Below are 26,660 nucleotides of genomic sequence, written 5' to 3'. Positions count from 1 at the left end.
AGATATGTTACATACACTTGTCTACCGTCATCACAGATAATGTTACATACACTAGTCCACCATCATCACATATAATGTGACATACACTAGTCTACCGGCATCACAGATAATGTTACAGACAGTAGTCCACCATCATCACAGATAATGTTACATACACTAGTCCACCATCATCACCGATAATATCACATACACTTGTCTACCATCATCACAGATAATGTTACATACACCAGTGTAACATCATCACAGATAATGTTACATACAATAGTCTACCATCATCACAGATAATATCACATACACTTGTCTACCATCATCACAGATAATGTGACATACACTTGTCTACCATCATCACAGATAATGTTACATACACCAGTTTAACATCATCACAGATAATGTCACATACACTAGTCTACCATCATCACAGATAATGTTACATACACTTGTCTACCATCATTACAGATAATGTTACATACACTAGTCCACCATCATCACAGATTATGTTACATACACTAGTCCACCATCATCACAGATAATGTTACATACACTTGTCTACCGTCATTACAGATAATGTTACATACACTAGTCTTCCGTCATCACAGATAATGTTACATACACTAGTCCACCATCATCACCGATAATTTTACATACACTAGTCAACCATCATCAAAGATAATGTTACATACACTTGTCTACCGTCATCACAGATAATGTTACATACACTAGTCCACCATCATCACCGTTAATGTTACATACACTAGTCCACCATCATCACAGATAATGTTACATACACTAGTCTACCGTCATTACAGATAATGTTACATACACTAGTCTTTTGTCATCACAGATAATGTTACATACACTAGTCCACCATCATCACAGATAATGTTACATACACTAGTCTACCGTCATTACAGATAATGTTACATACACTGGTCTCTAACATCATCACAGATAATGTTACATACACTTTTCTTCCGTTATCACAGATAATGTTACATACACTAGTCCACCATCATCACCGATAATTTTACATACACTAGTCAACCATCATCACAGATAATGTTACATACACTTGTCTACCGTCATCACAGATAATGTTACATACACTAGTCCACCATCATCACCGTTAATGTTACATACACTAGTCCACCACCATCACAGATAATGTTACATACACTAGTCTACCGTCATTACAGATAATGTTACATACACTAGTCTTCTGTCATCACAGATAATGTTACATACACTAGTCCACCATCATCACAGATAATGTTACATACACTAGTCTACCGTCATTACAGATAATGTTACATACACTGGTCTCTAACATCATCACAGATAATGTTACATACACTTGTCTACCGGCATCACAGATAATGTTACATACACTAGTCCACCATCATCACAGATAATGTTAGTTACATACACTAGTCTACCGTCATTACAGATAATGTTACATAGATTAATCTATCATCATCACAGATTATGTTACATACACTGGTCTACCGTTATCACAGATAATGTTGTGACTACAATCTTGAAAATCAAACTTTACTTGTTTGAAAAATACACTAAAATATTAGTGTCACCGGAACATTTGGTGTTGAATATATGTTGGTATGTTCCTCATAATATAACATCTTGGGCAAAATCATGTGTGCGCACACTGACTTCATAAAGAAAACAACATTTGCTTACATACATAACACTTTATTTCTTACAACAGGTTACAAAATGTGATATAAAAGTATAAAATACATGACGATATGACGGGTTGTAAATATGGTACAGATCTGATAAAAACTTCATTATGTATGCCCACCAAAAAAAGGTTGCCCCCAGTCGCCCAAAAGTTTGTTCTTGTCATGAGGTTAGACTTGAACAGAAAATGAAAAGACACCATTTCTATAAATTAAGTAACAGAGGGACAGATTTACCAGTGGACCCCTTTCAACTGACCGGTACTATGTCCTTTGTACACATCTGTACGTTTGTCACAGTGCTCGTCCCGAAAGCAGGGTGTCCAGGCTTCTATTGTGTGCCTCAGTGGATGGTAGGCAATAAGCGACGAAGAGGAAACATATTAACCAATTAAACGCTGCAAGGCAATAAATACAATTTTTAATGTTTCATGACATTGCTTTCGACAACTGATCATCAAATGGCAAGTGAACATCACTAAGAACATCTGCTGCACCTTCGGTCTTCATGTCACCACTCAGTGGTTTGAGTATGGAAGTAATCAATCGAATCACATGCTCTACTGCATACCTAAAATGGTTTCTTTGCGAGAATAGCATCATAGTAATTGCACCCTTCTATTGACTTAAACTGAGTATTTGAAAATCCGTGCTTCTTGAGCAACTTCTGATATTCTGACGGAGTTCTCTCCCGTCCCTTTGAGATCATTGCCATGACTACATCCATGCTGATACACGGCCATGGTCCATCTTTATCCTCGTTCAGCGTCTTTTCCAGCAGGAGTAAGCTTCCCCCTATAATAGAAGTAACACGTTATGCGAGGAAAGTTATTCCTAAATTTAGTATGCAAAAGAGACACTTTAACTTCTCCTCCAGGAGTTCCAGTGTATATGGTCAGTTGCTGCATCATAGCTGTGTACATGTGACACTAGCAACATGGGCAGTATAATACAGGTGACAAATGCAACATGGACAATATAATACATGTGACACTTAAAACATGGACAGTATACATAGGACACATACACCATGCGGAGTATACAGGGGCACCAACAACATGGAAGGTATAATACAGCTGACACATACAAAATGGAAGGTATAATACAGGTGACACATACTACATGGGCAGTATACATGTGACACATACTACATGGACAGTATACAGGTGACACATACAACATGGACGGTATACATGTGACACATACCACATGGAAGGTATAATACAGGTGACACATACCACATGGAAGGTATAATACAGGTGACACATACAACATGGAAGGTATAATACAGGTGACACATACAAAATGGACGGTATACATGTGGCACATACCACATGGAAGGTATAATACAGGTGACACATACAACATGGACAGTATACATGTGACACATACAACATGGACGGTATAATACAGGTGACACATACAACATGGACAGTATACAGGTGACATATACAACATGGACGGTATACATGTGGCACATACCACATGGAAGGTATAATACAGGTGACACATACCACATGGAAGGTATAATACAGGTGACCCATGCAACATGGAAGGTATAATACAGGTGACACATACAACATGGACGGTATACAGGTGACACATACCACATGGAAGGTATAATACAGGTGACACATGCAACATGGAAGGTATAATACAGGTGACACATACAACATGGAAGGTATACAGGTGACACATACCACATGGAAGGTATAATACAGGTGACACATGCAACATGGAAGGTATAATACAGGTGACACATACAACATGGACGGTATACAGGTGACACATACCACATGGAAGGTATAATACAGGTGACACATGCAACATGGAAGGTATAATACAGGTGACACATACAACATGGACAGTATACATGTGACACATACAACATGGACAGTATAATACAGGTGACACATACAACATGGACAGTATACAGGTGACACATACAACATGGACGGTATACATGTGGCACATACCACATGGAAGGTATAATACAGGTGACACATACCACATGGAAGGTATAATACAGGTGACACATACCACATGGAAGGTATAAATACAGGTGACACATTAAACATGGAAGGTATAATACAGGTGACACATACAACATGGACGGTATACATGTGGCACATACCACATGGAAGGTATAATACAGGTGACACATACCACATGGAAGGTATAATACAGGTGACACATGCAACATGGACGGTATAAATACAGGTGACACATACAACATGGAAGGTATAATACAGGTGACACATACAACATGGACGGTATACATGTGGCACATACCACATGGAAGGTATAATACAGGTGACACATACCACATGGAAGGTATAATACAGGTGACACATGCAACATGGAAGGTATAATACAGGTGACACATACAACATGGACGGTATACAGGTGACACATACCACATGGAAGGTATAATACAGGTGACACATGCAACATGGAAGGTATAATACAGGTGACACATACAACATGGACAGTATACATGTGACACATACAACATGGATGGTATAATACAGGTGACACATACAACATGGACAGTATACAGGTGACACATACAACATGGACGGTATACATGTGGCACATACCACATGGAAGGTATAATACAGCTGACACATACCACATGGAAGGTATAATACAGGTGACACATACCACATGGAAGGTATAAATACAGGTGACACATACAACATGGAAGGTATAATACAGGTGACACATACAACATGGACGGTATACATGTGGCACATACCACATGGAAGGTATAATACAGGTGACACATACCAAATGGAAGGTATAATACAGGTGACACATGCAACATGGACGGTACAAATACAGGTGACACATACAACATGGAAGGTATAATACAGGTGACACATACAACATGGACGGTATACGTGTGGCACATACCACATGGAAGGTATAATACAGGTGACACATACCACATGGAAGGTATAATACAGGTGACACATGCAACATGGACGGTATAATACAGGTGACACATACAACATGGACAGTATACAGGTGACACATACAACATGGACGGTATACATGTGACACAAACCACATTGAAGGTATAAATACAGGTGACACATACAACATGGACGGTATACATGTTGCACATACCACATGGAAGGTATAATACAGGTGACACATACAACATGGGCAGTATGATGGTGCCACATATAACATGGAAGGTATAAATACAGGTGACACATACAACATGGACAGTATAATACAGGTGACACTTACAACATGGACAATATGATACAGGAGACACATACAACATGGACAATAAAATACAGCTGATACATACAACATGGACAATAAAATACAGCTGATACATACAACATGGACAATATGATACAGGAGACACATACAACATGGACAATAAAATACAGCTGATACATACAATATGGACAATAAAATACAGCTGATACATACAACATGGACAGTATTTATGTGAAACAAACAATATGGACAATATAATACATGTGACATTTACAACATGGACAATATAATACAGGTGACACATACAACATGCACAGTATACATGTGAAACAAACAACATGGACAGTATAATACATGTGACACTTACAACATGGCCAATATCATACCTGTGACACACACAACATGGACAGTATAAAGGTGACACACATAACATGGGCAGTATACAGGGTCACCAACAACATGGACAGTATACAGGGTCACCAACAACATGGACAGTATACAGGTGACACACACAACATGGACAGTTTACAGGTGACACACACAACATGGACAGAATACAGGGGCACCAACAAAATGAACGGTATACAGGTGACACACACAACATGGACAGTATACAGGGGCACCAACAACATGGACAGTATACAGGGGCACCAACAAAATGAACGGTATACAGGTGACACACACAACATGGACGGTATGCAGGTGACACACACAACATGGACAGTATACAGGTGACACACACAACATGGACAGTTTACAGGTGACAGACACAACATGGACAGTATACAGGTGACACACACAACATGGACAGTATACAGGGACACCCACAACATGGGCAGTATACAGGTGACACACACAACATGGACAGTATACAGGGGCACCAACAACATGGACAGTATACAGGGGCACCAACAACATGGACAGTATACAGGGGCACCAACAACATGGACAGTATACAGGTGACACACACAACATGGACAGTATAAAGGTGACACACACAACATGGACAGTATACAGGTGACACACACAACATGGACAGTATAAAGGTGACACACACAACATGGACGGTATGCAGGTGACACACACAACATGGACAGTATACAGGTGACACACACAACATGGACAGTATACAGGTGACACACACAACATGGACAGTATACAGGTGACACACACAACATGGACAGTATACAGGTGACACACACAACATGGACAGTATGCAGGTGACACACACAACATGGACAGTATACAGGGACACCCACAACATGGGCAGTATACAGAGACAACTACACCCTAGGCACTATACAGGGACACCTACCCCCTAGGCAGTATATAGGGACACCTACACCCTAGACAGAATACAGGGACACCTAGACCATAGGCAGCATACAAGGACACCTACACCCTAGGCACTATACAGGGACACCTACCCCCTAGGCAGTATATAGGGACACCTACACCCTAGACAGAATACAGGGACACCTACCCCCTAGGCAGTATATAGGGACACCTACACCCTAGACAGAATACAGGGACACCTAGACCATAGGCAGCATACAAGGACACCTACACCCTAGGCAGTATACAGGGACACCTAGCCCATAGGGACTATACAGGGATACTTACACCCTAGGCACTATACAGAGACACCTACACCATAGGCACTATACAGGAACACCTACGCCATAGGCAGTATACAGGGACACCTACTGTACACCTTAGGAAGTATACAGGGACACCTACACCCTAGGCAGTATACAGAGACACCTACACCCTTTGCAGTGTACAGGGACACCTTCACCATAGGCACTATACAGGGACACCCATACCCATTGGCAGTATATATGGACACCTGCACTTTAGGCACTATACAGGGACACCCACACCATAGGCAGTATGAAGGGACAACTACACCATAGGCACTATACAGGGACACCTTCACCATAGGCACTATACAGGGACACCTTCACCATAGGCACTATACAGGGACACCCATACCCATTGGCAGTATATATGGACACCTGCACTCTAGGCACTATACAGGGACAGCTGCACCCTAGGAAGTACACAGGGACACCTACACCATTGGCAGTATGCAGGGACACCTTCACCATAGGCACTATACGGGGACACCCATACCCATTGGCAGTATATATGGACACCTGCACTCTAGGCACTATACAGGGACACCTACACCATAGGCAGCATACAGGGACACCCACAGCAAAGGCAGTATATAGGGACACCTGCACCCTCGGCAGTATACAGGGACACCTACATGCACATCATAGGCAGTATACTGGGACACCCACACCATAGGCAGTATACAGGGACACCTACTCCATAGGCAGTATACAGGGACAGCTGCACCCTATGCAGTATACAAGGACACCTACACCCTAGGCAGTATACAGGGACACCTACACCCTAGGCAGTATATAGGGACACCCACACCATAGGCAGTATATAGGGACACCCACACCCTAGGCAGTATACAGGGACACCCACACCCTAGGCACTATACAGAGACACCTACACCCTTGGCACTATACAGGGATACCTACACCCTAGGCGGTATACAGGGACACCTACACCCTAGGCACTATACAGAGACACCTACGCCATAGGCAGTATACAGGGACACCCACATCCTAGGCAGTATACAGGGAAACTTACACCCTAGGCACTATAAGGGACAAGTACACCATATGCAGTATATAGGGAAACCCACATCCTAGGCAGTATACAGGGAAACCTACACCGTAGGCACTATACAGAGACACATACACCTTAAGCAGAAAACAGGGACACCCACACCATAGGCACTATACAGGGACACCCACACAATAGGCAGTATATAGGGACACCTGCACCCTTGGCATTATACAGGGACACCTTCACCCTAGGCAGTATACAGGGACACCTACTGTACATCCTAGGCAGTATACAGGGACACCTACTGTACATCCTAAGCAGTAAACAGGGACACCTACTGTACATCCTAGGCAGTATACAGGGACACCTACTGTACAACCTAGGCAGTAAACAGGGACACCTACACCCTAGGCAGTATACAGAGACACCTACACCCTTTGCAGTGTACAGGGACACCTACACCATAGGCAGCATACAGGGACACCCATACCCATTGGCAGTATATATGGACACCTGCACCCTAGGCAGTATACAGAGACACCTACACCCTTTGCAGTGTACAGGGACACCTACACCATAGGCACTATACAGGGACACCCATACTCATTGGCAGTATATAAGGACACCTGCACCCTAGGCAGTATACAGGGACACCCACAGCATAGGCAGTATATAAGGACACCTACACCATAGGCACTATACAGGGACACACAATGGGCAGTATTTAGGGACACCTGCACCCTTGGCATTATACAGGGACACCTGTACCCTAGGCAGTATACAGGGACACCTTCACCATAGGCACTATACAGGGACACCCATACCCATTGGCAGTATATAGGGACACCTGCACCCTAGGCAGTATACAGGGACACCCACATCATAGGCAGTATATAGGGACACCTGCACCATAGGCACTCTACAGGGACACCTATACCCTAGGCAGTATACAGGGACACCCACATCATAGGCAGTAGATAAGGACACCTACACCATAGGCACTATACAGGGACACTCACACAATAGGCAGTATATAGGGACACCTGCACCATAGGCACTCTACAGGGACACCCACACCCAAGGCAGTATACATGGACACCTGCACCCTTGGCAGTATACAGGGACACCTGCACCATAGGCATTATAGAGGGACACCTGCACCATTGGCACTCTACAGGGACACCCACACCCAAGGCAGTATACATGGACACCTGCACCCTAGCCAGTATCAGGGACACCCACACCATAGGCAGTATACAGGGACACCTACACCCTAGGCAGTATACAGGGACACCTACACCCTAGGCAGTATATAGGGACACCTACACCCTAGGCAGTATATAGGGACACCTACACCCTAGGCAGTATACAGGGACACCTACTGTACATCCTAGGCAGTAAACAGGGACACCTACACCCTAGGCAGTATACAGAGACACCTACACCCTTTGCAGTGTACAGGGACACCTGCACCCTGGGCAGTATATATGGACACCTGCACCCTGGGCAGTATACCCACCTGGCGGAAGACCCCGGTACACCTTGGAAAGAAGGATGTCAGTCTTCTCAATATCCCAGTTGTGAATTACGTGAGCTATGATATAGAGATCTGCCGGGGGAAGACTGTCCTTGAAGAAATCACCTGCGGAAAGAAATGTCGCTTTGATTTGTTTGCATTTTATCTTAATATCCGACTAAAACGACTGAGGTTTGATTATTTGATTGAAGTAGTTCTGAGCTTCAAAAAGAAGGAATTGTGTTTTGTAAATTATTACATGAGGTATATCCACAACGGTGGAATAGGCATGAATTGAATATGTATAGAACACTAGGGAAGGCTGTCACACGGAAGACCCGGGTTAGATTTCCCAAATGGGGAAAATGTGTGATGCCAATTTCTGGTGTTCCGCGCCCTGATATTGCTGGACTTTTGATAAAAGTGGCGTAAAACCATGCTCACTTACTCACTCCTCAAACGCTCGTAGAATGGACAAACTTAAACTGCTGCACCATATTGTTCATCAAGAGTGACAAAATCAAACACCCGGAATACTTCCATGTCCTGTAGCAAGACACAAGTCACTTGTAGTGATGGGGTGCTTGAACCTACCTCCCACTATCTGTACTTTGTTCCTAGTGTCCTCAGGCTGAAGCTTCTTGGCTAGCTTGGCCACATGCGGCAATTCGAACACTGTGAGACACATGTTTGGGTAGGTCCGCGAGAGCTCGAAAGCGATGCACCCTGACGCTCCTGCAACAGGTTCAAATTAAATCAACTTAACAGTTTAGAAATAGGCTACTGATGTACGTTGCTAGAGTTCGGAACAGAGTACGCTTCTAGTGACCAGAACAGAGTACTTTGCTACAGTTCGGAACAGAGTACTTTTCTAGTGACCAGAACAGAGTACGTTGCTACAGTTCGGAACAGAGTACTTTGCTACAGTTCGGAACAGAGTACGTTACTACAGTTCGGGACAGAGTACTTTGCTACAGTTCTGAACAGAGTACTTTGCTACATTTCGGAACAGAGTACGTTACTACAGTTCGGGACAGAGTACTTTGCTACAGTTCGGAACAGAGTACGTTGCTACTGACTAGAACAGAGTACGCTGCTACAGATCGGAACAGAGTAAATTGCTACAGTTCAGCACAGAGTACTTTGCTACAGTTCAGAACAGAGTACTTTGCTACAGTTCAGAACAGAGTACGTTACTACAGTTCGGAAGAAAGTACGTTGCTGCAGTTCGGAACATGGTACGTTGCTGCAGTTCGGAACAGAATACGTTGCTACTGACCAGTACAGAGTACTTTGCTACATTTCGGAACAGAGTACGTTACTACAGTTCGGGACAGAGTACTTTGCTACATTTCGGAACAGAGTACGTTACTACAGTTCGGGACAGAGTACGTTGCTACTGACTAGAACAGAGTACGCTGCTACAGATCGGAACAGAGTACGTTGCTATTGACTAGAACAGAGTACGTTGCTACAAATCGGAAAAGAGTACGTTGCTACAGTTCAGAACAGGGTACGCTGCTACAAATCGGAACAGAGTACGTTGCTACTGACCAGAAGAGAGTACGCTACTACAGATCGGAACAGAGCACGTTGTTACAGTTCGGAACAGAATACGTTGCTAGTGACCAGAACAGAGTACGTTACTACAGTTCGGAACAGAGTACGTTGCTACAGTTCAGAACAGAGTACTTTGCTACAGTTCAGAACAGAGTACTTTGCTACAGTTCGGAACAGAGTACGTTGCTGCAGTTCGGAACAGAATACGTTGCTACTGACCAGAACAGAGTACTTTGCTACATTTCGGAACAGAGTACTTTGCTACATTCCGGAACAGAGTACGTTACTACAGTTCGGGACAGAGTACTTTGCTACAGTTCGGAACAGAGTACGTTGCTACAGTCCGGAACAGAGTACGTTTCTCCTAACCAGGGCCCCCTTGCCCCCGAAAGGCTAAGATGACCGTAACTTCGCCTTTAGCGCTACACTGGAGGCGCCAACCTCTTTCACAAAGCCCCCTTCGGCTCTTAATAAAGATCAAAACTTAAGGTTAGTATGATCCATCCTTAGTCGCAAGATTTCTCGTGAAAATGGCGGCATTCGTCACTTTTGAAAAGATACCGATCAAAAGAGAAAGAATATTTCGGAATCGCACTTTGCAACCAGACACGATCTCATAGCTAGGTACAGAATGCCAAGAGCAGCTGTCTTTGTGATTCTAAAGGAAGTCAGACCCTATATTTAACATTCCACTAAGAGCTCCAATGCAATCACGCCAGAAACATGGAAACTATGGCTCATCTGATAAATTGTATATTTGAGAAAAACACACACCTAAAATAAGTCATACGTGTCATGTGTGTATGCCTTTTAAATGTGATAATGCAAAATAGTAGGAACGGGGCCCTGAGCTCGTTGTGACTGATTAGAACAGAGCACTACTGATCCTACCACCAAGGTCTGCTGCTGTTTTATTTCCACTCAGGTCAAATGCTCGTGCAATGGCGGGAGCACAAGTGGCCGCCATGCCCTCCATTGCTAACATGAACATCATTTGTTTGTCGTTGTTGGTGATCATGGTGCTTGGCGGGTTGGCGTTCGCTGTGTTGGGCGGGTTGGTGTTCGCTGTGTTGGGCGGGTTGGTGTTCACTGTGTTGGGCGGGTTGGCGTTGGCATTGTCGCTCCCTTTCGTGTTGTTATTCTGTTCCCCTTTCACCATCTGCTGGGCAATAGTCTCGGATGTCCCTGATTTAGAAAACATACATGTTGTAGCATTAATTCTTTGTGTTTGTTATCCCAAAGACGGCCCGTCTTTCAAATAATTATACATGTCAGCAGTGTTCTGTCATGTCAAGTTAACTAGGTGTTTAGTTGTATCATAGAAATGAAGGAGACACTGTTTACTCTGATTACAAAGTACCTCCTTTGAGGACAGCAGCCAGATTATCTAGCGCCGGTAGGACCATAGCGGCTTCGCTCAGACAACAGGCGATCATGCTAGGCCGCTTGGAACACAGCAGGTACCTCGTTGTCGCCGTAGAGTTCTTATACCCGACATCACCTGCAAATTTAATAGAACTGAGTCAATAACCTGAATCAGTTTAACATCATGTAAATATAAACAGAATAATTGTTTCATCTTGTGAAGGTTACCCAAATTAGTCGTACATTAGGTTAAATATAGCGAAATCAGTCATACATCAGTAAATCAGTGTTACCTCGAGTTAAGATCAACAGATTCAGTGTTACATCAGGTGAGATCAAAACAGCGAGTGTTACAACAGCTAAGTTCACACCGAAAGCCTACCGTCCGTAGATGTAATCTTCTCCAGCAGCTTCAGGCACACCAGAGTGTTAAAAAGTCTCTCAGTGACGTCAAGGCTAAAATGACACTTTGTGGCGACATCTGCACTGGAGACAGGGCCTCTGAATGTCTCGATCTCATCAAACAAACCCGCCTCCAGGGTCTCGCATACAATCTGAAATGGCATAAGTGGTGCACCATCAAGCGTGTACCTTGTCACATGCTATTTCAACAGTGATTGATCTACTGGCGTCTCATGAATACGATTCATAAGAAATGTCATTATATTCTGTCGATTTCAAGATGGTTTATGGCAATACATCATATTGAGAGACACGTTATGCGACGGAATTTTGTTTCTCAGCTATTTCGCGTTGCTATTCTTGACATATAATCCGTTAATATCGGTATTGGAAATATGTTGCTTCAACAGACAATGTACACCCTCAAAACAGTCGGGTTACATGGCCACGTGCGATATTATCACAGCTTCAGAGGAAGTTTCTTTCTGGGTACTGGTCATCTGATATCTACCAAAACCGGTATCCATTACTGCTAAATGTATTTAACTTGGCCAATGTGTGGACCTATTTCTGTACGTCTGTGCCTAAATTATCTAAAGCTATTTGAACAAAATAGAAACAATGCACATGCACTTACATATATATTTTTGGATTACAGTGCACATATATAGTAAATAATCTCTAAGCTCAGAGCGTGCAATGTTCAAGTTTTGAAGGAATATCTATTACATATTCATATTGTATTGTCATTACAAGCAATCAACCGTGAATATTTAATCTACACTCAATGACCCGAGAAACATCATCAAGTGCACTTCTGAATCATTTGCTTGCTTGAATATACTATGGACACGGCATGTTTAATCTCACCATCAGCTAAGAGCTGCACTGAACATTCAGCCAAAAGACACCATGAACATTCAGACAAGGGGCACATTGAACGTTGAGAAAAGAGACACCGAACATTGAGACAAGAGATATACTGAACATTAAACCGAGAGTTAACTGAACATTGAGACAAGAGACACCCTGAACATTGAAACAAAAGGCAATAGACACTGAACGTTGAGACAAGAGACACAAGACGATCAAACACGAAACACACTGAACATTGAGACACGAAACACACAGAACATTGAGACAAGAGACACACTAAACATTGAGTCGAGAAGCACTGTACATGTAACAAAGAAACACACTGCACATTGAGACACGAGACACACTGAACATTGAGACAAGAGACACACTAAACATTGAGTCGAGAAGCACTGTACATTTAACAATGAAACACACTGCACATTGAGACACGAGACACACTGAACATTGAGACAAGGGACACACTGAACATAGAGGTAAGAGACATATTGAACAATGGGGCAAGAAACACCGAACATTGAGACCAGAGACACCCTGAACATTGAGACAAGATACACCCTGAACATTGACAGAAAACACATTCTAAACATTGAGACAAGATATATGCTGAACATTCAGCCAAGAGTCACACTGAACCTTGAGACAAGGAACACACTGCACATTGAGACAAGAGACATACTGAACATTGAACAAAATCTTTCAAAAGATTTACTGAACATTGAGACAGATAGACACTAGTTATTGAGACATGGGACATACTGAACATTGAGACAGAGAGACACTGGTTATTGAGACAAGAGACCTAGTGAACATTGAGACAGAGAGACACTGGTTATTGAGACATGGGACATACTGAACATTGAGACAGAGAGACACTGGCTATTGAGACATGAGACATACTGACCATTGAGACAGAGACACTGGTTATTGAGACATGGGACATACTGAACATTGAGACAGAGAGACACTGGTTATTGAGACGTGGGACATACTGAACATTGACACAGAGAGACACTGGTTATTGAGACATGGGACATACTGAACATTGAGACAGAGAGACACTGGTTATTGACACGTGGGACATACTGAACATTGAGACAGAGAGACACTGGTTATTGAGACATGAGACATACTGAACATTGAGACAGAGAGACACTGGTTATTGAGACATGGGACATACTGAACATTGAGACAGAGAGACACTGGTTATTGAGACATGGGACATACTGAACATTGAGACAGAGAGACACTGGTTATTGAGACATGGGACATACTGAACATTGAGACAGAGAGACACTGGTTATTGAGACATGGGACATACTGAACATTGAGACAGAGAAACACTGGTTATTGAGACATGGGACATACTGAACATTGAGACAGAGAGACACTGGTTATTGAGACATGGGACATACTGAACATTGAGACAGAGAAACACTGGTTATTGAGACAGGAGATATACTGAACATTGAGACAAGAAACACTGAATATTGAACCAAGAAACACATTAGATATTGCGCCAAGGGACACACTGAGCATTGAGTCAGGAAACACTGAACATTTAACCAAGAAACACACAGAACATTGCGCCAAGAGACACACTGAGCACTGAGTCACTGAACATTGATCTAAGTGACACTGAACATTGAGCCAAGACACACTGAACATTGACCCCAAAACACACTGAACATTGGGCCAAGACACACTGAACACTGAGCTAAGCGACAAGTGCGACATTCTCTTCTAAATGTCAAACGATTTTGACCCAGGTGCTTTTGTCACGAATGTCATTCAATATTTTCAATCAGATAAAGTGATTCTACAAATTCAGCGTTAATCAGAAAAAAATCCATAATTCGTAAGTATGTTTGTGAAAGTAAAAAAAGTTAATAAAATCAGGAAAGATTATATATTGCTAACATGTGATCTGAAGTTGTATATATCAGCGACAACAGTTGGTGACAGAAGCCTACCTTGAGTCGTCTTGCCCCTGATATGATATCTTGAATGATGTCAGATGCTGGATCGGATCCTAAGTTGTTGTCGATGTCAAAATCTCCCATATTAGTGCCTACACGATTGCCACTAGCGTTCTTGGGATTTGATTTCACCGGCCGGCTTCTCGCAGCAGCTGATCAACAGCTGATCGAACGCGCTTTATATGCCCGGCCGAGCGTCACAGTTGTAACCCTACCCGATAACCCTGTTACCAGCCAATCGCGGTTAACCTTGATCGTTACCATTGGCTGATGTTTTCGAGGTATACACTGAACCCGTTTTGCTTGTAGCTGTGTTATAGGTGATTCAATCATGTCAAGCAGTTGACTGACATTATTTCAAATTTGCTAAAGTGAGCGCTTGAGTGCGATGTGTCGAGTGGGGGTACAGCTGGACCGCCTGCTGACATCGTGCATTGCGAAAATGAAATATTATTAAAACATTAGCTTGTGTTAAATGTGAACTTCTCACCGGTAATAGTTCTGAAAAGTTGAAAACGTCTAGGTAAAACATCCTAAGTAAAAATATTAGAAGATTATACATAGACCACATTATAACAGCGTGTAATATATATTAGATATAAATGGAAGAAGGATTATAAGACGTTATGCAGATATATAGATGTTATTATATAAGCAATCTTCCAAGGGTAAGTTAAGTAAGCGATTCGTCAACTTTTGCAGAACTGTATTATGAACTGAACTCGAGCAATGTGTTTTTAATACATAAACAAGATAATAAATTTGCGAAGCTCGTATTAATAACCTATACCAGTAATCAGTTCGCATATACAGGTACAGAGTGGGTACAACATTGGGTACAACATTATCATTAAACAGAGAATAGATACATGTATAGCACTGATAATCTCCTATATACAATACATTAATAATGTCGTTTATGCAGGTAAAGCCTCAATCAGCTCTCATATACAGTTGTATCTTTAATCAACGTTTATAACTTTACATGTATAGCATTATTCCAATTTTACACAGGAATGCATTAATTTGCCCGTGTATGCCAGCATAGCATTAATCAATTCTTATAACTATACATATATGTACTAATCAACTCTTATAACCATACAGATAGGCAGTAATCAATTCTTATAACTATACAGATATGCACTAATAAACTCCAACCCCCAGATGGGGGTCGTAGGATCAAAGGATATGTCAGTGTGGTTTAACGTGTTTGAACAATAGTTCAGTTGCATCTAGAAAAGAGATTCAGAGGGCAAAAGACCACAGAAACAAAGTCAACGGAAAAATGGTCTCCAAATATATATAACTTACATTTTTCAGCAAATGAATAGACATTGTAGTTTAGTTTCTGGAGTCTGCAATAAACTCTTCCATTCAAAATAGTTTTGACTTTTTTCCTGTGACTTCCTTTCCGTTTTCGTTCAGTTATATCACTGACTGTCAGGTCATGTTAGAGTAAAGCCCGAAGTGATGCAGTTCGTAGACGTTTACCACGTTGGTAAAACCCAAATAACGGGTATAGTTTTGGCAAACCCAGAAACATAATCAGGTCGAATCTGGTATTCGAAACTACGATCAAAGCTTTCTGGCACGCCTTTGAGACCCTGCACAGCGAATTGCATAGTATTCGACAATGTCGCCACGCTGCTCGCACATGAAGCAACAGAAAGTTCGGGAAGAAGATGTCAGGGACGTCAAGTAACTGCTGTCACGGAAAAGGGACAAAAAAGGGCAGCAGATAATCGAATTCCGTTTAAACGTACATAAATGGTTTCGTAAGACAAATGTATGCATACGATTTTAATAAACGGAAATACAGAAAAGGGCATAACTGTTTTATCATAAGTATATACTTACCTCGATAGATACACGTCCTTCATGGGATTCAATCGCATGCTAACTAATGGATTTAGACATATGGCACTTGTCGCCTACAGCGGAGGTGTATACTGTGATACTCATTGCATGGGTTGTATTTTAACAATTGTTTACCATCAAATTCGATTAGAAAATAATCTTAATGAAATGGAGTACCTATGACATACTGCAGTAGGACAGTAGAGTAACTTCAACATATGGATGTATACCGGTCACCAAAGAGGCAAATCAAGTGCTGGTCTGTAACATGTCATATAGGCCAGCTGCTGGTCTATAACTTCTCATATGGACACACATACACAACTGCTGGTCTGTAGTGTGTATATATGAACACGCTATGAACATACGCTGGTCTATGATATGCATATATGGACAGGTGCTGATCTGTAACGTGTAAATGGAGAGGCCCTGACATGTTACAGACAAGCACCTGTTCACACGGCACTTCATAGACCAACACCTGCCTTATATGGCACGCAATAAACAAGCACCTGCCATATTTAACACGTTAAAGACCAGTACCTGTCCATATAACACGTTACAGACCAGCACCCATCACAGCACGTCTAAAACGCGTTTGACAGACAGTCGCTTATCCTTTATCAACATGAAACCGAACTGTAGCGAAGTTGATAAGAATTAGCGAAACTGTTAATATACATGAAATAAAGCCTTTATCGTGTAGCAAGGACAACTGCACTAAATGCGACAAAAGATCATTAAGCATGTTAACCTACTCCATATGGCAAATGCCTATGGAATGCCGTAAGGGACATTCTCGCGTTGTCACGATCTCGAGCTTTGAAAACAAGCTAAATATATATGCCAACAGTGCAGCATGTAGCTGACAGTAAATGTGCAATACAATGGATATGAGGGTTAACAATGGGGATTAGGATCTTATAAGTATTGGTGATATAATTCTCATAGACTAGGACGATCGGCCAATGGTACAGTAATTTCCAGCAGCCACATTAGTCGTGTATGTCTAGTCATGACCATGTGTATTTCCTAAGTTGCACAGCCACATAAACATACATCGCCACAGTCCTCTTCTGGGCAACATTATCAAAAGACGTTAATAAACTGAATAAATGTATCGCAGGAATCTTTTCGTATATTTTCTTAGTCACGTAACTCATCATAAGTCTTATAATCAAACAGAAAAGTATCGCACCTGCTACAAAACCCAATTGGCGCACATTACAAAGTCTTTCTTGTCTTGGAACATTTGGAAATCTACCAATTTCAATTTCGAGTTGATGCGAGCTAAATCCAAACCACGCTGAGACTACACGGAATTTATTTATAGAAATATATTTGATACAATGCTCGTGGTATAATGTCTTTGGACTAAGAGACCAAGATGTATATATCGGCACCATACAATAATATTGGCACAACCTTACTATCAAATACTCTGAAAATCATCATGCATACAATAAGGGTCTTAATTTTGAAAACTATAACAACATTTTCATTTACTAAATTGTGCCTTCTAATGCAGTGAGGCACTCATAAAAAGTCTATTCCTTGATAATGTTTCTTAGAATACTATACCTTGATATTTTTCTAAATACTTAAAAGAATTCCTTCATCTTCAAAAACATCAATTTTTTGTATTATTCATAAGTTTCACGTAACTGGTATTCTTTGCGGTAATGATGTAATACATATATTCCCCCTTGTAGACATACATCAGTATCAGAGAAAAAAATCACATTGTCTGCAAATGGTAGCAAAACTAGATGAGTTAAGTCTGGATGTAATTGGATACTACGGTGACAAGAACTTTCTATCTCACAACATTGGACTAAAAAACAGATCTGTCGTACTCCTTTTTATAATTAAAACATTTAAAAAAATATATATATAATCGTATTTAACACATAACTTTAAAACTATCATAAATTGATATAATACTATCTACCATTTAAATGACACCACGTTATGTTCTAAAACTGCCCACAATTTAAATCCATTTACCAAATCAATAGCCTTTGAGAAATCAAACATACACGTTAACATTCTTTTTAACCAACAGGTGATCAACAACAGACTGAAAGATACATACATTATCCATCGTAGAATAATCCTCGGGGAAGCCAGACTGCGATTCTGAAAACATAATCAATTATTCAAAACTGAAATATACATTTAACTGTAAATGCTCAGGTCTGTAATACCTCTACAATTAGATCTAAAATGTTACCCCCCCCCCCCCCCCCCCCCCTCCCTCCCCCGTTTTGTTCAGTGGTACTATCATCCATGATGATGAAAAAACACAATCACTGAACAGTCATTTCCTAAGGCAGTAAGAAAAGGTTATACCACATCACTAGAGCAGTTAAGAGAAATCAGCTATAATCCTATCATACACTGTTGGTTTTGATGATTTAAGATTATGTGGAGCAGCTTTAACTTTGCCATGTGTAACTGGTGAATCCAAAATATCGACTGTAAATACATCAATATCAGGGATGATATCATATGATATCAATTTTTAAATATAAATACCATTCTTGTTGTTAGATCGTGGGTTTAACAAACAGGTGAACACCCGAGAAATTCTTAATGGTAAACCAAAAGGTGTTACTCTTTGTGAGGTTATTCATGAATCCATTTCTAATCTTCCCCATATACATACACTTTGTATTCCTCACAAGAGATGACAACAATTCCATGCATTTATATACTTTCTCAATTAACAACCACCTTCACACAATCTAAATTATTGAGCAAACTGTCTACACATTCCTCTAGGATACACATGCCATTGTCATTATCATAAACCAAGCAAATGTCGTGGTGGATTTTCGTGCACATCATAAGCATATGTTTTTGAATCACAATCAAATAGTGATGATATCAAGTGTTGAGCGCATCCTGCTCCACTGGTGACACCCGTCATCAACACATGAAAAGGTAAGTCAATTGTTAATCTGAAAAAAACCACGTGAACATATGGAACGAGTCTAAATAGGAGGCGAGGTGCAATCTTGTTTAACATCGCGTTCCCGAGCCGACCAGTCCTTGTCCCTTAACGCCAGACATTGTAAAAACAAGTACAATTTTATAACGACTTTTGGTATGACGTGGCCGGGGATCGAGCCCCCGACGTTTCGCTCCCCGGGCAGACGCTCTACCACTAGACCACGGAGGCGGTCAGTCTGAATAAGAAATTGCATTGGACATAATAATGTTTGTCACTGATGCATACAATTTGGAAATGTCCCCACATGTCTACCGTAAAACTTTTTAAAGTCTTTACTAAGGCCTTGATTGTCGCATGAGCGCTCTATTATACTTCAAAAGGTTGGATATGTAAAAAAAGACCTGCAACTTATTGTGACAAATAAATCGACACGTAAATTTACTGCAGGTCATAAAGACCCATACAATTTTGGAACTATGAGCCCAACACGAGATCCTACTGTCACGGGCCTGCGGGCAGCCGCTTATTTCGAACACTGTCCATGAGGGTGGAAACGAATTGGCCTTTTTCAATTATTGAAAGATATCAGATCATGAACATACATGATGCTAAATTAAACTTCTTTGCCAAACTCCCTTGTTTTGATTTTGGAAATTCGAGCAGAAATTCCTATTCATGTGCACAAAGAAACAGATCAGCAAGAAGGGGAACACAATTGGTGCCCATGCCTACTTCAAGTCCACGCTCTGCAACACAATAATTGAACAAGTGTAATTGAGTGGTGTTTGCATAGGAAAATGAAACTTTTGTGGGTTCTCAAATTTGACATGGGACATTTAGAGCAACTGATTTTTGTCTGAGAATGTTGCTTCAGAAGAAATTCCACAAGATGATTGGCTTTTACATTTTCAAGATTTAGCTCAAGACTGTAACATAAGTTGATGGTGATGTTGACTTGAACACGAATTAAATGAGCGCCAGTATCTTTGATTCACCTATTATACGCAGATGAAATTTATGACTCTATTAATAGATTAAGAAACTAAAAGGCACCTGGCGTCCAGTTGTTTGGAAAACCAGCATAATTGTAACATTGTTTTTTAAAGACACTAAAGATCCAAAAAGCTACAGTGGCATATCTCTTTTGAGCACTTTGTACGCTGTATACATCCATACACAACAATAAGTTATCATTTTGGGCTGAATCATACGAGGTTATAGCACAACAGTTAACATGTTTATATTACAATTTGTTATTCAACGATACCTGTCAAGGACGCGAGGTAAACTATATGCAGTCACATTCATAAAATTCATGTATATGTATGTATTTTGAAAGAGATTTATAATCTCTTTATACTTAGATAATATATAGATAAAATAATTCTATTTGGTTCTTACATCAGTTAGCAGATTGTTGTACAGTATAACAACTAGTATATGAAAAACCTCTGTTTGTATTGTAACACGGTTTGTACCACTGTGATGTTGATGACTTGTATTGGTGATATTACTTTATCATTCCTTTAATATGGTTCAGGGTGTAGATAAATATATGACACACCCATCAGCGGAATAAAACATCTCTCACCCGTCGCGTGTGTTTGTATATTTCTCATTCACTGCCCTGCTACACATGGAGCCCCCAGTGAGGACTATAGCCACCATGGAAGGAACGACATAGATCGCCAGCAACATCCACCATAGATGGTTTCCTTGAAGTGACTTTTGTGTGACCTTGGACACTGTCACGTGACATATGTGTGTTTATTGTGACATTTCCAGTATTGGATATTGCTACTTCAGCTTGGACATTCAATTCAATTCATGGACATTCTGATCATGTGAGTCCCCATCATGTATTATTTCATTGTATAAATGTTACATCCTTGCTAGCTAGCATTTGACTTTTAATTTACTTTGTATCTGGCGCGAGTTCAGTTAAGTTCTGTAAACTGTAACTTTGTTTGCGTCACACTTTTGTATTTTTCATGTACTGAGTTTTGTATTACAGTATCCTGTTGGTACCAAGAGTCTGCGTAGCTACAGGTCTTTTGAGGTGTCATGTGTTTAGTTTAGTTTAGTTCTGTTTGGTTTTGTGAAGTTTAGCTTAGTTTAGTTTATTTTTGTATAGTTTTGATTTAGTTTAGCATTAGTTTTTAGTTAGTTGACTTACAACGGTACTCAGTGTGAATGTGTGTATGAAAATGGCTTGATTACATTTCTACTTTCTGTCCTTGTTTAATCAATAACAGGTTAGCAAATAAAAATTTAATTGTATAAATAAAATATAAGCTGAACATGTGTTAATTCACTCACTGTATGACGACAGACTTTTGCACTTTCTTTGAACATTTCACATTATGTTACTGACATCCCCTACCAACCCCTCTGTGCTGTCTGAATTTAATCTCTTGCTTGGTTTGCAAGTACACTTTGCAAGTATTGTTTTTTTTAAATTTGAGATTTGTCGTATGCCTGGTATCACATTCAAGTATATGTACACCATATCCCATGTACACTTGTGTTTCGCTTCTTTCTTTTGTTTGCCATGATGTAACGGGAATACTGTTTAAAGGTGGCTTAAACCAAACTCATTCACTCTTTCTTTTGTGAGTATATAATTACACTTTGTCTTCCCGTATGATATGTTGGGAGAGATTGCCTTTCAGATTAGTTTGTGTATGAGTTTGTCTGAACTAGTTCAGACATTACACTTGTTTGTCTTTTTTGGCCCTAGTAGTTGGTACAGGTACTCTGCCATTTACTTGGCAACATACTGCTTATTTCATGCTTCGGTGCATGTGTGCTTAGTCATACTGATATAGTTACATGCCAGTGTGACACTCTATATCACTTGGTACTTGCTACGCACTCACCGAACGATTGGTGTTTCCCTCATTTGACCTCCTGGTACCCTTTGGTATTCCCTCTCCACCTCGCTGTCACATGGTCCGATTTTTGAGCAGTTGTGTTTTTTCTTGGCCTACTTCTGCTGCATTCCTTAACCATGGAGTACAAGGATGAGAAGTTGAGGGGAATATGACAACGGGACATCCTACTCAACCAGACATAGGATGTTAAGCCTGTAGCTGTAGCGTACCATCAGTTCCCTAAACTGAGATCCGACACCATCACCTAGGAATAGAACAGCTACTGCCAAGATGGCCTCCGAGTCTGATACAGTGACTAAGAAAGATATTGATAGCATGAACTCTGCTATCCAACAGTTGCAAAGTGACGCTAAAGATCTGAAGACCAAGCTGCAGGAGGCGGCCTATGCCTATCAGCACCAGTCCATCATCCTCAGGCAACAGTTTCCCTAGGGGTAGACACCGAGGCAAGCTGTCATTTACCTCACAGGAAGTGACTGCAGCCCAACCCCCTCTGGTTTCTACCCACCCCAGGGCTTGGATCAAGGACCAGATAATAGTCTACATACCACAAGGTATAGGAGTTACAGCAAAGCCTTACTACAGAAGTACAGCAGTTAACCATAGAGGGCAGGGGCCTACGCTTCCTACATCTGATGTTCAGATAGTGCACAGAGGAACCCGTATCAGCCACCACCTGAGAAGGATGATCCTTATCATACTCGGTCTCAGGAAGTTACGTGCTTCAGATGTGGTTACCAAGGACACATTGCCATTGGATGTCGAGTTCGTCTGAACCATCTTCGTCGCCCTTTAAACTGGCAAGGGTCTATGGGCAGGGGTCACCACTAGACTTACTTCAGAACCACAACAGAGTACCTGAAGGATTAGTTGGTCAAGCAAATGAAGATAACATCATGCTTGATGATAAGCCAGTGCGAGCTTTACTGGGCACAGAAGCCACAGTATCCATCATATCTGAGGCCTTTTATGAAAACAGTTACAGCACTTTGAACTGGAGCCACTCGGTCATTGAGTGTTTATGCGGTGAGACCTTACCATATATAAGAGTTTTATCAAAGTGGATGCATCCATCACTAGAGGAGGTGTTGATATGGATGCTGTTCCATGTTTATTTCTCTTAATACCAAGTAGCACAAATACAGTGCCCGCGTACCAGTACTTCTAGGAACTATTGGATAATTGCAGGAACCAGCATTGAACTAAGTTTTTACAGAAGGCCCCATTACACACCCCATGATATTTAACCTACAGAACCACTGTGCTTGGAGAAAAGAAACTGGGGCGGAATAAGTGGCGACTTTAACTTATGAGGAGCGCTGAAGACAGGGACATCATGATCCCAGCTAATGATAGAGTCGAAGTGAAGGGTCAGGTAACAAAGGGATTGAGGACATCTAGACTTTGTGCTCTTCTACAATATAGCTCCGGCAGTCATCACTTATGACAAAGACAGCCAAGGTGACATCGAAGTGCATGTTTTCAACTTTACCACCCGTACCATAGTTATACATCCCAGATCCTTACTCTGTGAACTTCAACCGGTGACTCTGCAGGATGCGCCATGTGGTCGACATACAGATGAGAAGACTCCATTGGAACAAGTGGAAAGGGAGAAAGAGAGTTTGACTTCTCAGGAGATAGAACAAGGCCTTGATGTTATCTTGAAGTTCAAGGACATCTTTTCCAAGAATGAAGAGGATCTTGGGCGCTCATCAGCTGTTCAACAGCGGATTGATTTGACGGATGACCATCCCTTGAAGCAAAGATATACCACCAGCCATGTTTGATGAGGTCCTGTCTTATGAGGAACATGTTCAACGTCTAGAGATGGGTTTCAGAAGACTCCAGGGCCCACTTGAACAAAGCGATCTTAGCGCTAAGACTATTGTAAGCTTATGTTCAAGTATGGGAGTTACGATCATTTTAGCGCTAAGATCACTTTGTGCAAATGGGTCCAGGAATGTGGTCTGAAAATCGCGCCGAAGAAGTAGTGTAACTTCGTCAAGCGGCAGGTGTGATATGTTGGCTTTAAAGTTTCTCATAATGGTATCGAGGCAGACCAAGTAAAGGTTGACAAGATAAAGCACTGGCCTACATAATCAATTCCTGACGAAGTTAGGAAGTTTCTCGGATTTACTGGTTATGACCGGAAATTCGTGAAAGACTTTTCCAGCATTGCAAGACCGCTGTCTGAACTGATGCCGATGTGTGCCAAGAAATCCAGGAAACAAGCCACAACGACTACAGCATGAAAGTGGGGTCAGGAGCAAGAAACAGATTTTGAGGAGATCAAGACATGCCTTTCACCCCCTCCCGGTTCAGGGTATGCTGATTACACAAAGCCCTTCGAGCTCCATACAGATTCCAGCACTCAGGGTTCGGGAGCAGTACTGTATCAGCACCAGGATGGCCACCGACGAGTCATAGCATATGCAAGTAGGGGATTGAAACCTTCTGAAAGAAACTACTCGGCACATAAACTGGAGTTTCTGTGTTTAAAGTGGTCAATTTCAGAAAGGTTTCATGACTATTTGTAAGGCGATGACTTTGTGGTGATGACTGACAATAATCCCTTGACGTACGTCCCACCACAGCTCGAATTGATGCTACTTGACTCCGTTGGTTAGCTTCTCTAGCCAACTACAACTTTACCATCCAATACAGATCAGGAAAATCCAACATAGATGCTGATGCCCTGTCCACATTGCCTCAAACAGAACATCAAGTACAAATAGAAGGGGTCACCAAGGACTCAATAACAGAAATATGTGATATTTTACAAGTTTCTAACCTTGTTAAAAAGTTTGATTCTCTCCGCCCCTGACACAGATTAGCAAGAAGAGATAACTGAAGACAGATGCGAGTTTAAGGTATTGGAGACGAACTGAATCAAAGGATCCAGAGGATGGTATCATCATTGATAACCTCAGAATGAGGACTAAACCAGACAGGACACATTTTATTGGGAATCAAGAGAAGACAACGCTGTTGAAGAGTTTTCAGTACTTTCAGCTAAAGTGAGGTGTTTTGTTTTGAGTCACCAAGACAGATGGAGAAGAGCAAGTACAGTTAGTCCTTCCAACAAGATTTAGATCGGCTGTATTGCGTAGTCTCCGCGACAACGTTGGGCATCCAGGACAGATTTCATTGGCCTGGGATGATGAAGGATGTAGAGACTCATGTTCAACAATGTGTGCCGTGTCTGCGTCGTAAAACAAGAGGAAGAGATCCACTGGTCAGCATAGAAATCTCATAGCCTCTAGAACTGGTATCAAAGGGAGGACAGCAACATGTTCTAGTAGGCCTACACAACCAAGAACATGACGGCCAAGACAACTCCTGAAGTCTTCTTCAACAATTTCATTATACATTATAGGATATCTTAGCGTATCCTTTCGGATCAAGGAACAAACTTCACTGGGAATCTCATGCAGGAGTTATGTGAACTTCTGAAAATGAACAAATCCCGGACTACACCATATCATCCAATGGGGAATGGGATATGTGATCGTTTCAACAGGACTCTCTGCAACCTGCTTGGTACTCTTGTCCCAGATAGGAAGAAAACCCGGAAAGCCTATGTTGGACCATTAGTACACGCATACAACTGTACTCGCCATGAATCAACAGGCTTTGCACCATTCTTCTTGATATATGGACGCC

The 26,660-nt window shown here is 41.4% G+C and overlaps 1 protein-coding gene and 1 pseudogene across 2 annotated transcripts; one reads left to right on the top strand and one right to left on the bottom strand.

The window, feature by feature from the left end:
• The window catches only part of LOC139455669 (uncharacterized), a 55,345-nt pseudogene extending 31,520 nt beyond the window's left edge, over nucleotides 1-23,825 (top strand).
• Nucleotides 1,724-19,281, bottom strand: LOC139464426 (acetylserotonin O-methyltransferase-like). Of its 2 annotated transcripts, none has more exons than XM_071245971.1 (7): nucleotides 19,240-19,281; nucleotides 12,410-12,581; nucleotides 12,023-12,163; nucleotides 11,554-11,847; nucleotides 9,697-9,837; nucleotides 9,106-9,228; nucleotides 1,724-2,492 (listed from the first exon to the last, which is right to left on the bottom strand). In XM_071245971.1, exons 1-7 carry the CDS (start codon nucleotides 19,246-19,248, stop codon nucleotides 2,269-2,271), a joined length of 1,104 nt encoding a protein of 367 aa, XP_071102072.1. In that variant the 5' UTR covers nucleotides 19,249-19,281; the 3' UTR covers nucleotides 1,724-2,268. The 2 variants fall into 2 exon arrangements, with proteins under 2 accessions (XP_071102072.1, XP_071102063.1); XM_071245962.1 differs by lacking the exon at nucleotides 19,240-19,281 and adding an exon at nucleotides 15,279-15,481.
• Nucleotides 23,826-26,660: the final 2,835 nt, after the last annotated feature.

Source organism: Haliotis cracherodii, unplaced genomic scaffold (assembly GCF_022045235.1).
Source record: "Haliotis cracherodii isolate W230 unplaced genomic scaffold, xgHalCrac1.p SCAF_1, whole genome shotgun sequence".
Taxonomy (NCBI): domain Eukaryota; kingdom Metazoa; phylum Mollusca; class Gastropoda; order Lepetellida; family Haliotidae; genus Haliotis; species Haliotis cracherodii.
The sequence above is the reverse complement of the archived record's forward strand: the minus strand, read 5'-3'. Positions and strand labels throughout refer to the sequence as shown.